General features: G+C 44.2%; 1 protein-coding gene across 1 annotated transcript in view; it reads right to left on the bottom strand.

The window, feature by feature from the left end:
- Positions 1–15014, bottom strand: part of APC4 (anaphase-promoting complex subunit 4) — a 75128-nt gene that overhangs the window by 44071 nt on the left and 16043 nt on the right. The window contains exon 2 of the mRNA XM_068375124.1: positions 5349–5498. Within this exon, the coding sequence (XP_068231225.1) occupies positions 5349–5460 (112 nt within the window). The 5' untranslated portion in view covers positions 5461–5498. The remainder of the gene's footprint in view (positions 1–5348; positions 5499–15014) is intronic.

Genomic DNA, 15014 nt, shown 5'->3' with positions numbered 1-15014 from the left:
TAGCCTTGGTGGAGGACTTTGGCAGAGTCTTGGAGTCTTTGGATTCCTTCCGAGGAAGGAGGTAAGACTCCAACATCGAAGGCCTGAGTGTCATGTCCCTCCTGGTCTCAGATTGAGGGGAACACTCCACGTGCAGGGAAGATTCCTTCAATGGTGCGATGGAAGAGTGTCTCTCCTCACACGATTCCCTTGGTGAAGGATGGTCTTCATCCGACAGGGAGGGAGAGTATCCCTGGGGAGATACTGGAGGGACTAGCCTTGATGGTCTGCACGGAGTCAGTTTCACCCTCGGGGAAGTGACCGTGTCGGAAACTCCTCTTTTCCTCTTGAAAGGGGTAGAGGAAGCCATGGTTCCGTGTCTTGAGTCCAGAGCTATAGGTTGCTCTGATGAGCGGTCGGACAGGACGGGCTTGAATGCCTGTGTTACAGCTCTGACTAAGGCACTGAACCAAGGCTGCTGACTGATTGATGCACTGTCAGACAGATTCCCTGAAGGGAAAGGGACCGAAGGTTCCCTACGAGGAGTCACCGTAATAGGTGGGTCCGCCATATAAGGCAGTTTAGGGATCCTATACCCCTCTGCTTGTGCCTGTTTCCCTTCTCCCGCAGGGCATGCTGGAATGCATTTACGGGGAGGGGAATGAGGTCATGGTGACCTTGCCAGGTGTAGATCCTGCGTCCGTGCCTGTTGGCGCGCACGTGCCCGCGGGAGAATATTGGTGCGCGCAAGAGAATATTAGAGCGCGGGAGAGTATTGGCACACGTGTGCAGGTGAAAGCTGGCGTACGGGCGCGTGGTGGCGTGTGCGCATGTCTCTGTGCGTGCGCGCGAGAGAGATTTGGTGCGCAGGAGAGCGTGAATGTCCAGGAGAGCACCAGCGCGCAGGTGAGAGCTACATTGTGCCTGCTTTCTCACCTATAGAGTGTTTGTGCACAGGAGAATAATGGCATGCAGGCATTTGTTGATGCGCAGGTGAGTACTGGCCTGCGGGAGCACTCTGGTGTGCATTAGAGAATTGGCGCGCAGGCTGGTGCACAGGAGATAATTGGCATGCAGGAGAGTAAGGGTGCGCAGGTGAGCATTGGCGCGTAGGAGAACGTGGGCGCGTGGGCGCAGGGAGCGCAGAAGATTGCTGATGCGCAGGAGACCGCAAGCGAGCTGTAATGCGCTGGCGTGTGGGCGACCCTGGGCGTGTGAGCGCAGGGTGTGCAGGTGAACGTGGGCGCGCAGGAGAGCGCTGACATGCAGGAGAACGTTGGCGCGTAGGCGCATGATCTTGCTGCCTTCTATGAGGGCGAGCAGGTGAAGGGGCGCGCTGTAGAGTGCTGACGAGGTGCTGGTGAGGGCTGAAGTCCTGTAGGTTGGCGGGCTGCAGGGCGATGGCGCGCAGCTGCACAATTTGGTAGAGCTACAATAGGCTTTACCGGTGACAGGAACGGTGATGGCAGGTCAGGAGAGTGGATGGTCGACGTACCCTTTCTATGGGCAACCATCCACCGAAGGGGATCGCGAACGATCAGCAGAGAGGTCCAGGTTCAAAGTCTCAGGACTAGTTGCAGGAGCAGTGATGATCGATGGATGAAGGTCAGATGACTACAGCGGAGGCTCCTCTGCAGGGGAAGGCTGCGACGATGATGAACCAAAGGTGCGCCTTTTCACCGCTGGTGAAAAGAGACCTCTAAGGCGAAGTGGAAGGCATGCTTTCCGACAAATACGCCCTCTGGGGGCCGTTGGATCAGCAAGCTGACTGTGCGCCATAGCAGTACTCTGAAGAGGAGACTCTATAAGTGAACATCCCGAGGGAGAGGAACACTTGCAGGAGAGACAGACGAACTTAGTTTTCCCCTCGAAGGATGTTCAGGAACGGGGGAAACTAAGTTGGCAACAACCGCTGGAGAGTCTGAAGGGGCAGATGAGTTGGATGATACTGCATGAGACACCTCTGACACAATAACACCAACGAGGGTCAGAGGATCTACCTCTGACGGCGACGATGACTGCTTAACAGAAGCACTCATGCGGATGAACTGTAGCAAAACTTCCTTGGAGGGCGGACCAGTAAGCCCTAAGGAAGACCAAATCTGTAAAAGAGGGGTTAGTGACAAGGCCTCAGCCAGGGGAAGAGGTGGAGCTGCTTTGCTAAGGGAAGCAACATCATCTCTCGAGAACCGGGGTTGGCCGACATTAACTTGGTCTACGCTACTACTTGACGGTCTCTCGTAAGAGACCGAACGAGTAGGAGCTTCGGAGGAGGGTCGGGAGACGGAAGAAGAGGCCTTGGCTTTTCCTTACTTCAAAGGAACCTTCAAAGGAGAAATATCCCGCTTGGACTTCTTCTTCCGCCATCGCCCAAACCTCTCCCACTGGGAGGAAAACCACTCCCTACACTCATTACACTTATTTGCACTATCACACTGTTGACCTCTGCATAAAGGACAAAGGGTGTGAGGATCAGTCTCCACCGCCGACATAAATGTCCCATAAGGGCGGCCGGAGAGTCCAGGGCAGGTGCGCATGGTCGCAAAAGTCAACTTCACAAACACACACTAAGAGAAAATGAAAAAGCAAAAGTCATTAATGACTGCCAATATTCGGGGAAGATGAAGAACGGCAACGTCTGTTCATTATCCAAGACGAAAGCAAAGTGAGCTCAATCCCAGGTGTGTGAAGGGGGCCGGTAGCAAGCTACCCTCCCTTACCCACACTAACTAGCCGTATGGGTAGTTAACCCTCGTTAAAAATTAATGGCTCGTCATTTCAGCTACGCCGAAAGTAATGCCCCTATTAAATAGCGCGGTTTGTATTCCAGTTTCAGAATAAATAAGTAATAAGAAAGCGAATACAGATAATACGCAATAAGAAACGATAAAAGGAATAAATGTAGACATAAATGAACTATAAAAATGTGTGAATAACAAAGATGAAAAGTAAACAGAAAAGAAGGGAGAATGAAAGGTAAAATATTATATAATTATGTATACTAAAGTCTTGTTTTTTCATTCTAATTATTCTAACTAAAATGCTTGTAACTTATCATGCAGGAAGGAAAAAAACATTATTAAAGGGAATAATAATAAGGTGAAAATAATTAGATAAAAATTATGAAAGTAAGGATAATAAACAGAATGAAATTTAGAAGAAGTGTACTCCTGCCCCTAACTTTATATGCTCTAGGTCTCCTCTATGAGGAGGAGGATCAGGATTCAATGCTCGGTCCATGACCTTGTAAATCCAAGCCGAGAATGTGTTCTTGGCAATCCTTCTCTTGACTTTCCCAGAGCTGACGAAGAGTCCTGACAATCGGGCGGCGAGCTTCTGTAGTTCTCTTGAGGTATCACATAGAGTTCTTCCCTGGTATAGTAGCCATTGATTTAGATCATTGGTCACACTACAAAGGACTCCCATTTGAGGGGTTCGAAACTGGGATCCGAGCTGCAAGGAACGAAGTCGAGTATTACCTGGCCCATTGCTTTGAATGAGAGACGTTGCAGGCAGCCCATTGGATTCCCGACTCTCTTGGCCAAAGCCTACACGGGTGGGAGCCCTGTCATCGAGGTCAGGTGAAGATCTGCTGCTCGGCGTCCTGGGTCATAGGGGGCAACCTTCTGACTGAGGGCACATAGGCTCAAAACGCCGTATGAAGAGAGACGATGTCAACGCAGAAGAAAGGTTAATTCCTTTCAGTCTGAAGGCGAGGCTTAGGTACACATGGTGGCCTTTCATCGTTGAGACCATGAGAAGCTTTTCTTCCCGAAGGTAAACGAGGGACTCTGTTATTTCTGGAATAGTGGCATCGAGGGGAGAGATACCCCTTCCATGACACCAACTACAAAAAACAGTCCACTTGGACTGGTAGACTAAAGCCAAAAATCTACACAGGTAACCAGACATCCTCTTCACAACTTGTGAAAAGGCCTCTGTGAGAGAGGAGATGCTGGATAGTCTTCAAGCATGAAGTAGCAAGATCCAATGAAGGCCGCTCTGAAGAAGGCCTTGTTGAAGTTCACTGAAGTGCCAATCAATGACTGAGGTAAAGCCTCACTCGGTTCATTGCATTCAAGAAGAGTGCCAGAACATCTACTATCCAGATCCAGTGCCTGTGGGGCAAAATAAACCTAAGTACCGTTATACTTCACAGGATTAGAGGGTTTGACAGGGTGCTCTGAAGAACTTTTACCTTCCTTGGAAACAAGCATTCTGACCAAGGACCAAACATGTAATGCTATCAGGAACTGATGCTTGATCAATCCAGTACAGTAGTCATAAGGGAGAGAAGGCTTTCAAGTACTGATCAAGACATAGAAAGTAGTAGTACATAGTACACGTTCTTTCCCTAAGATGATTTAGGTGGAAAGCGAGGTCCATGTCAGTTGGTTGTGCAATATGATGTCCTTTAGAAGTACCACCTTCTCAGCTATAAAGTTATCATGTCCTGTATATTTGTTTGCATTTGTTTTTCTTTACTGAACTGTGTAAGGTAAAAAATGGTGCACAGAAGGCCAGATGCAAAGGAGCGCACCCAGTTTGAAAGCTGTGAGCAGCACCGTGAACTCACAATTACAAAAACTTTTATTTATTTTGTTATAAGGTTCTCTGTACCATGAAAAATCAAATCCGCGAATAACAAGGGCAAAGTGTACTAAGGTATATGAGAATAAGGTCACCTATGAGCTGAGAAGACTGACTGATGGTACACTGGTGAAGGCTTACTACGTTCAGCTAACATCATGGCATGAGCCTCCAGCCTATATTAGGAGGCACTTCTTTTGGTATACAAAGAGTCCTGATCCAGTAACTAAGACTCAGGATAGTTTAGGACTTGTTGATTCATGTGATAACACAGATAGTTCTGATTATAGTGATGGTAACTCGTTAGATGTGGCTGTGGTTACCTTATCATATATTTTTTCTCGGAATCGCAGCTAGTCCCGACAATAAAGAAAAGGTTACAATCCTCTGAAAGATTTTACTCAGCCTAACCCCATCCACAAGTCAGCCAGGGCTTATGACAAAAGTTATGCTGTACTATAAAAAGCACTGTGAAACTTAAATATCGAATAATGTTCCAACGTTCCCTTATGAATGAAAAGCTAAAAATCAAAAGCAGTACTGTAATAAAAAAGAATTTATACCAACTCAAAAAAAAATAATAAACAATGAGTGGGTACCATAAGTAGGATGGGCTCTTCAAATACAGGGGTACCTTACTAGGTCATGAAGCACTACTAACTAGGTTAACTATATTCATGTCTTACTGTAACAAAATCAAAAGATTAAAAACTTATAACATTATGTCAACAAAATTAGTACAGTGCAGTACATTGAATAATCTATAGATTTGTCCTTACCTTGGACATTGGCAATAGCCACTAAATCCATCTTCGGCGACCAGATGCATTTTGTAATTTCATTAGCAACATGGCGCTCCTCAACTTGTTTCATAACACAAGTTGCAGCCATTCTGGATGCTCCTGTATGACAATAGTTTACCAATGAATCTGCAAAGATTTAAAAAAAAAAAAATATATATATATATATACTGTATATATATATATATATATATATATATATATATATATATATATACATATATATAAGAAAAAAATACCCCTGTTACAAGAAAATTAAAACAAAAATAAAATTGCCTCTATTTTACATAAAAAAAATATTAGGAAAAATTACAGTTTTACAATAAAAACTATCTTGGTATTTATTGGGTAATGTAGTTACATGAGAGACTTACTGTACAGTACTTCACTATACAATACTATCTTTTCACAGCTTCAACAACTTAAAGTAAGGGAGACAACTTCAAATCTTTGAAATGCTTGAAATATTTTTCAACAGCATCCTTTAAGCAAAAATATCTATAACTCATTATATGCAAACTAATCCAAATAAAAGATGTCTTAATAAAATTCATTACTGTATTTAAATATTTTCCTAATACAGTACAGTACTGTATGCCTTTATTTATATTCTCAAAGAGGATCTTTGCAACATATCACAATAACTTGAGTTATTCTCTAAAATATGTGACTAATCTTTAGTTCCCTATGAACATAACCATATACCTCATAAAAACCTGAGAGATGGCTCTCACTCCAAATTTGAAAGACTTAAAAAGGGTGTCTAGTGTTAATGCTACTTATGTACAGGAAAAAAAAATCTTTTCCGGGAGTCACACAATAGCAAAGAGACATTACCAACAAAGGCTTTAAATATATGCAACAATCAACTGGCAAAACCTAGAAAATTAAACCACTAAATGTAATTCATGATCCATTGTTTGAACACTAAGAAAATTGACAAATCCTTAAGATTAATATGACAAATTTTTAGGTAATTTGTATTTTTCCTAACGATACAAACTTGGAGCTATTCATAGAGGTATTGCTTTCGGCGAAGGTAAAAGACAAGCCATAAGAATTTTAGTGAGGTATAACCACCACACCTGTTAATTAGCGAGAATGGTGGGGTTAGCCACTCACTTATACACCTGGGCTAAGCACCCACTTTGCTTGCACGCCGGCCATCTTGGGGAATAAGTGCTGGCAGGCCAATCTGCATAAATAGCTCCAGGTTCATATCGTTAAGAAAGATACAAATTACTTCCGAATTTGTCATTTCTTCCATTACTCTATATAAACCTTAGCTATTCATAGGGGTGACTTAACCCTTAGGAGGGTGGAAGTCCGTACCAACTGTCTTTTGGCATTAACCCTGTGTTTTCTCCGTACAATATTAGATCGTAAATGGTAGGATGAAACGAGTATTATTTCTATACTAGGTTATAAAAGGGAAATGGTTTTACCTGCAGAGAGGTGAGGTCAGCCTTGCTGAGAACCCTGGTGCTGATTCCTCAAGATAGAGGAAGGTGAAGGAAAGAAAGAAGCCAGTCATTCTTATTCATTCACACTAGACTACTAATCCCGGGAAACCCTAGCCCTCAACCCTCTAATACTTGTCCATCAAGGAGCCTGAGGTATTTAAACCACTTGTTGTGCAGCCACCACAAGACCAATAAAAAATGTTTCTATGCTCTTGCAAGTTCTGGACGGTGAAGGTAGTTTGACGCTTCCACATACCCGCTTGTAGTAGCTGCGTCACTTTGTAGTTTTTTTTTAATACCAGCAACGTTGCAATGCCCCTGATGTCATGAGCTCTGGGTTGTTGTGTTGGAGGGGATTCAAGATTCACTGCTAAGTCAATGACCTTGCTAATCCAAGCCGAGATGGTGTTTTTGGTGACGCTCCTCTTGACAATCCCCGTGCTGACAAACAGTACCGATACAAGGGGGAGCGCTGCTGCTGTTCTCTTGAGGTAATACCTTAGGCTCCTTACTGGGCAAAATAACAGTTGATCTGGATAAACAGTTATTGTACGAAGATTCCCAATCCGGCAGGACCTGAATCTAGGATCCGCTACTCCGGAATTTTGAGTCTTAGCAATAAACTCAGGGATGAAATTCAGAATTATTTTCCCCCATCCCTTTAAATGGGCAAAGTCATTGGAAATACCATGAAGTTCACAAACTCTTTAGCCAAAGCTAAAGAGAGTAGGATCACTGTCTTCAAATTGAGGTGGGGCGCTGTTGCCTGGCGTAATGGTTCGTAAAGAGCACCTTTCAGAGACTGAAGCACAAGAGTCAAGTTCGATGGAGGAGGTCTCACTTCTGACTGGGGGCAGATAAGGTCATAACATCATATAAGGAGAGAAAGTTCCAACAAGGAGGAAATATCTACTCCTTTCAGTCTAAATGCAAGCATCAGGGCTGATTGGTAACCTTTTACTGCCGAAACCGAGAGGATTATTTCTTCCAGAAGCCTTACAAGGAACCCCGCTATTGCTTACATAGTGGCATTGAGGGGAGAGATAGCCCTTCCACGACACCAACCACAGAAGACAGTCCACTTAGCAAGGTAGACTGAAACCGAAAACTGTCAGAGGTGTGCAACTATCCTTCTCGCAACTTGTTGCGAAAATCCCCTCTGAGTGAGGAGGTGCTGGATAGTCTCCAGGCGCGAAGTTGAAACGAAGCTACAGCTTTGTGGAAGATGTTCGCATGTGGCTGTTTGAGTAGATCGTTTCATGGAGGGAGTTCTCTAGGAAGTCTGTCAGGAGCTGCAGAAGGTCTGGGAACCACTCTGCGTGATGCCATAGTGGGGCTATTAAGGTCATTGATAGGTTTTTGCTTATTCTGGACTTGTTGAGGACTCTTCTCATCGGACAAAACAGGGGAAATACATACACACTGATGTTGTCCCACAGTTGCTGGAATGCATATTGCAAGAGAACCTGGGGATCAGGGACTGGAAAGCAGTAAAGCAGAGCCTGAAGTTCAGGGATGTCATGAACAAGTCCACAGTCAGGGAAACTAACAAAGTAAAAACTTTGTTGGCTACTAGATGATTCAAAGACCACTAGAAACCCACTATCTGAGTCGCTCTGCTCAGATTGTCCGGGAGAACACTCCTCTTGCTGGGAAAGAAGTGGGCTGATAGGGACACCGAGTTGACTTCTGCCCATCTCAGTATCTATACTTACTGCTAGCTGGCACAGGGGCTGTGAAAAGGTACCACCTTATTTGTTTATGTAAGCCACTACTGTGGTGTTGTTGCTCGTGAACACCACAGAGTGACCCGCCAGGAACTGCTCCCCTCATCTCTAAAGAGATTTATGAGCTGGTACCTTTCTGACTTGGACCAAAGGCCGGAGGTGTTATGGTACAGCAAGGGGGACCTCAACTCTTCTTTTAATGTATTTGAATAGAGCATCAATTTCGGCGAGAGAATGAGAAGATCGATTCGCTTGCGGAGCTTCTCATCTGCCAGCCACTACCTGAGGTTCGTCTGTTCCTCTTGTCCTATCGGTACTAAGATGTCCAGGGAATCACTTTCCTGATTCTACTCAGACTTGAGCCGCCACTGGAGAGATTGGATCCTGAGACGGACATTGGGATCCAGACAGGCCAGGGATGACAGGTGACATATGAGACACAACCAGCGTTGGGCTGGTAGATCTGAGAAAGGGTCTTGCTACCTTCCTCAGCCTGTGTACTCCATCATCTGACGGGAAGATTCTTTGCTGTCAGTGTCAATGATCATACCCAGGTACAGTATACCAATCTTTGAGAGGGGAGCAGGGATGACTTCTTGAGGTTTACCATGACCCCCAGATCTTGGCAAAGCACTAGAAGTTGTTCTCAGTGTAAAAAGATAGGTAGCCACCGAGTTTGCTAGGATCAGCCAGTCGTCCAGATATCTTAGGAGACGGATGCCGATTCTGTGAGCCCAAAACGACACTAATGTAAACACTCTCGTGAAAACCTGGGATGTTGTGGCAAGAGCAAAGAACAGCACCTTGAATTGATATTGTTTTGTGGTTGAGTATGATCCTTTGATAGTTCCTTGAAGAGGGATGGACTGACATCTGGAAGTGTGCGTCCTAGAGATCTAATGTGCACATGAAGTCCTGAGGTCTTACCGCATGTCTAAACATGTCTGCCATCTCCATTTTGAACAGAGTTTGTCTGATAAACTTGTTCAAGGTGGAGAGGTCGCTGACAGGTCTCCTGCCTCCAGATACCTTTTTCACAAGGATGAGTCAATTGACGAAGCCTGGGGACCCGTCGAGGACTTCTTGGAGAGCATCATTCTCCAACATGGTCTGAACTTTGGCCTGAAGGGCCAGCTCTTTTGCGGATCCCTTCCCATAGGAGCTCGATGGGACTGGATCCCGAGACAATGGAGGGAGAGATTGGGTGAACAGGACACGATATCCTGAACGGATCACAAAGTTCATCCAATGTTTGGCCCTGAGCTGCAGCCACCTCTGACAGCGGCTTTGCACACATCCCTCCACTGGTGGCTAAGTGGGATGATTGCCTATCCTAGCATGTACAGACTCGGCCAGCAACCATATTTACCTTCCCTCCCCGGGAGGACTTAGAACCCTTGTGATCGTTGTCGTGAAAGGGTTTCTTTGACACTCTCATGGACAAAGCAGAAATCGTTGTTGTAGCACTGTCTGTCGACGGCTTGGCTTGGGGTTGCCTCTTCTGCGGTAGAGGAACATGGTAGGGCCTCGATGCCAGGGCCCTACAGAGAAGGGAGTCCTGGTTGGACTTTCTCCATCTCTACACCACCCACTCGACATTTCCCGGCTCGAAGAAAGAACTCCCCTTGAAAGTGGAGTTTCTCAGCCTCGAAATCTCGGCTTGTGGGACTTGTCGATGAAATCTCTCTATTATTGAATCCCTCCGTCTATGGATGATGTTGGCTCAAAGGTTAACTATCTGGTGGGAGGAACTCAATAGTCTGGGTGCCAGACAGAAGGAAGGTCTCCATCGATTTCCTGGTGGACTCTTTAGATCAGTCTTCGATCCTAATCAGATATCCCACAGACTCCAACCAGAGGTCCAGCCCCGAAGTAACCTACATGGCATACTTCGCGAATTTCTTCTGGTTGATAACCTCCGAAGTTGAGAATGAGACGGAGAGCCCAGACAGCCTCTCGAAGGGAACTCTTCTAGTCAGATCCTCAACAGAGTGGTTTAGAGGTAATGCTGGAAGAGACTTGTCAGGTACCTTGTAGTACCTCCTCTGCTGCAAGAAGGGAAATAGGAGGTTGGAGAAGCCTGTATGGAGGGAGCTGGAGAAGGTGGTGAACTGCGAGATTGCCTTTTCCTGAGAACTCCTAACCCCTGTGGACAAGGGCAAGGCTGCACTGGCCCTTGGAGGTCCGAGCGTGCCATAGACATGGTCCTCATACAGGCCAAGACCTACCAGAATGCAATCTCTGACTTCTTCTGCTCCGCTTTCGTCAATATAGGGCTGGCGGCCTTGGGTAGATAGTGGTCTCCATAACCTATGTCGTCATCCATCTCCGAACCCTCACCTATAAGAGCCCAGGGTGGGCCGAAGTCGTCAGGTTAGGTCGCTAGTAGAACGTCGCTGGCTGACGTCCTAGCGGGCAGAGGGGAGGCACTCCAAGACCTCTCTTGCTGAGGTCTAGAGGTCCTAGCCGAGGACATAGGGAAAATCTTGGTGTTCTTAAGCTCCCTGCGAGGAGGGAGGTATTCCTCCAAAAGAGATGGTCTGGAGACTGTCTCTTTCCTGCAGAAGGGATTACCCCTGATTGCATGGTCTTCTTCGGAGCTGGACAGAGCTCTGGGGGGAACCCCCAATGAGAGAGAAGCAGAACAAGCCCATCAAAGAGATCTACCTAGGAGATTGAGAGCCTCGGCTAAGACGACAATGCAATGTATTTCCCCGAGGAAGAGTCGGATTTCTATTCTTCCTCCTCTTTTTAGCAGTCAGTTCTGATGTCAACTGCATCTGTGACAGACCTTCCGACCTACCTGGTTCCGTTGTTCCTCGCTTCCTCTTGACGGGGGAGAAAAACATCTATGAAGTGCATCTGGGGTGGGCTGCCCCTTCGGACCTCTGTCTGGGATCAGATGGAGCGAGGATAAAAGAGGTTAGCAGACATTACCAGGGGAATCTTTGGAGTTCTGGCCATGGACCGCATCTGCAGGTGGAATCCTGTAATGGCTTGATGCACTGCATTGACCAGTGCACCCAACCAAGCGGGCTCCTTCCCGCAAGACAAGTCGACATGAACTTCCTGCAGGTGCGGCCTTCAGTTCCAGTACAAGTCCACATGGCAGTAAATAAACACAGCAAACACACTCATACACTGAAAAGAAAAAGCAAAAACAGATTAATGGCAGTCTAAAATTGGAGAGAATGAAAGTCGGTGACAACCGCACTCCATCTGAGCCAAAATTAAAGTGAGCGCAATCACAGGTGTCTGAGTGGGAGGGATAGCAGGTTATCCCCTAACCCCTGCTAACTAGCGGGGTGGGTAGTTAACCCTCACTAAATCTTAATGGATCGTCCTTTCAGCTTTCGCCGAAAGAGTACCCCTATAAACAGCATGGATTGTATTCCAGTTACGGAACAAAGTTGTTTTGGTGATATACAGTGAACCCTCGTTTATCGCGGTAGATAGGTTCCAGACCCGGCCGCGATAGGTGAAAATCCGCGAAGTAGTGACACTATATTTACCTATTTATTTAACATGTATATTCAGACTTTTAAAACCTTCCCTTGTACGTAGTACTGTTAACAAACTACCCTTTAATGTACAGAACACTTAATGCATGTACTACAGTACCCTAAACTAAAACAGGCACAAATATTAAAGGCGATTTTATATCATGCGTTTCCTAAACACGCCAAAAAGCACGATAAAAAATGGCAACCAATGTTTTGTTTACGTTTATCTCTGATCATAATGAAGAAACAAACGCATTTACACATCTGTGTATAGGTTAGTTTTTGCATTGATTATATTGATTATTCAGTACAGTATGTTGATTTTGTTATTACCAATGTTTTACTTAATTTTTCTTAGGACTTCCAAATGAAATATTTTTCTTTATGGCGTCGCCTGAAACGACGGCGTAATAAAGTACGCTCAGTAAACAAACGAAGGCATTTAACTCGCATGATGAAAGTGATAAATAATGATATTACAGTAAAAGCTTTTAGAAAATGTTATTACAAATATTATTTACCGTATCTATATAAAATCATACATACGTAGCAGAGCAGGAAAACAATTTACGAGAGAGAGAGAGAGAGAGAGAGAGAGAGAGAGAGAGAGAGAGAGAGAGAGAGAGAGAGAGAGAGTTGTTTTACGTACGGAAATGTAAATTCTAAACAAAAAAAAAATAGCCCCATTTCATATAAAATAGGTTATTACAAATATTTTACTTTATCATATTACAGTAGTCTGTATAATACTGTAAAGTTCAGTACAGTATGTTGTTGTTATAGTCGTGGCGATGAAATTCTCACGAAACAAAAACACGGCATTCAATTACAACAGCTGATTCATTCTCTCTCTCTCTCTCTCTCTCTCTCTCTCTCTCTCTCTCTCTCTCTCTCTCTCTCTCTCTCTCTCTCTCTCTCTCTTTTCGTGTTATCCAATACTTACATATAGATGAAGAAACTAAAATTAGTTTTCTTAGTGTCAATTAAATACGAAATGAAAAAATTATGCCGAGTTTACATCCATTTCAATTGTTGCTAAAAATACGGCATCCGATTTCATCAGCAAACCACTATTTTTTGGGAAACATCATTTTATTCAAGAAAATTGCTACTCTTTAAATAGTTAATTGCACATTAAGAAAGCATGTACTTTTGTTTTTAAATTTCGGGTGTGTTTTAAAAATCGAGTATTGTTGACTTCTTTTTGTTTTACTTTTGGCTGTGATTAGACCAGCTGACGTCTGGCTGCCGCTCTTAAGAGTGTACGAATACACTAACAAAGTATCGCTTATACCATTTCTTAACTTATTCAAACCGTTTACAGTATACAGTTGATATTACATAAGCATCAATGTGTTATAACCTATAAAATTTTTTTGTTTATTACATTTAAAACAACACACACACACTCTCTCTCTCTCTCTCTCTCTCCCTCTCTCTCTCTCTCTCTCTCTCTCTCTCTCTCTCTCTCTCTCTCTCTCTCTCTGTGGGCTACTTTTCACTACCTCCCATTCCTTACCTCTCTCTATCTCTCTAACAAATGATATCTTTGTTGCTCCTCAAAGTTTCATTTATATTGAAAATCAATCATGATTCAATTTTCCTTACTTTCTCCTATCTCCCACCATCGGTCACATCGCGGTATTTTCGAAATTTCCGGAAAATCCGCGATATATGTATATACATGCGTTATGAAAAAAATCCGCGAAGTGGTGAATCCGCAATGGTCGAACCGCGAAGTGGCGAGGGTTCACTGTAAATCACTATGACCACAATGAGAAATGTTATTTTCATTAGTAAAATAAATTTTTGAATATACTTACCCGGTGATCATATAGCTGTCAGCTCTGCTGCCCGACAGAAAAACCTAAGGACAAAATACGCCAGCGATCGCTATACAGGTGGGGGTGTACATCAACAGCGCCATCTGTCGAGCAGGTACTCAAGTACTCCATGTCAACACAGAACCAATTTTCTCCTCTGCCCACTGGGTCTCTATTGGGGAGGAAGGGAGGGTCCTTTAATTTATGATCACCGGGTAAGTATATTCAAAAATTTATTTTACTAATGAAAATAACATTTTTCAATATTAAACTTAGCCGGTGATCATATAGCTGATTCACACCCAGGGGGGTGGGTAGAGACCAGCATAATATGTTAACATTAAGAGCTAAGTATTTTGTATTTCATTTTAGCAGTTATTCAAAATAACAAACATAAAATTAATAAGTACCTGGTAAGGAAGTCGACTTGAACAATTACTCTGCCTTTTTAAGTACGTCTTCCTTACTGAGCCTCGCGATCCTCATAGGATGCTGAGCGACTCCTAGGAGCTGAAGTATGAAGGGTTGCAACCCATACTAAAGGACCTCATCAAATCCTCTAATCTAGGCGCTTCTCAAGAAATGACTTTGACCACCCGCCAAATCAAGTAGGATGCGAAAGGCTTCTTAGCCTTCCGGACAACCCAAAAACAATAATAAAACATTTCAAGAGAAAGATTAAAAAAAGGTTATGGAATTAGGGAATTGTAGTGGTTGAGCCCTCACCCACTACTGCACTCGTTGCTACGAATGGTCCCAGAGACTGGACATTCTTAAGATAAAAAGACGCGAACACTGATTTGCTTTTCCAATAGGTTGCGTCGAATATACTTTGCAGAGATCTATTTTGTTTAAAGGCCACGGAAGTTGCGACAGGTCTAACTTCGTGTGTCCTTACCTTCAGCAAAGCTTGGTCTTCCTCATTCAGATGGGAATGAGCTTCTCGTATTAACAGTCTGATAAAATAGGATAAAGCATTCTTTGACATAGGCAAAGATGGATTCTTAACTGAACACCATAAAGCTTCAGACGGGCCTCGTAAAGGTTTTTAAATAGAACTTAAGAGCTCTTACAGGACATAAGACTCTTTCTAGTTCATTTCCAACCATACGATAAGTTTGGAATATCG

This window comes from Palaemon carinicauda, chromosome 6 (genome assembly GCF_036898095.1).
Source record: "Palaemon carinicauda isolate YSFRI2023 chromosome 6, ASM3689809v2, whole genome shotgun sequence".
NCBI lineage: Eukaryota > Metazoa > Arthropoda > Malacostraca > Decapoda > Palaemonidae > Palaemon > Palaemon carinicauda.
This window is presented reverse-complemented; position numbering and strand designations above follow the sequence as displayed.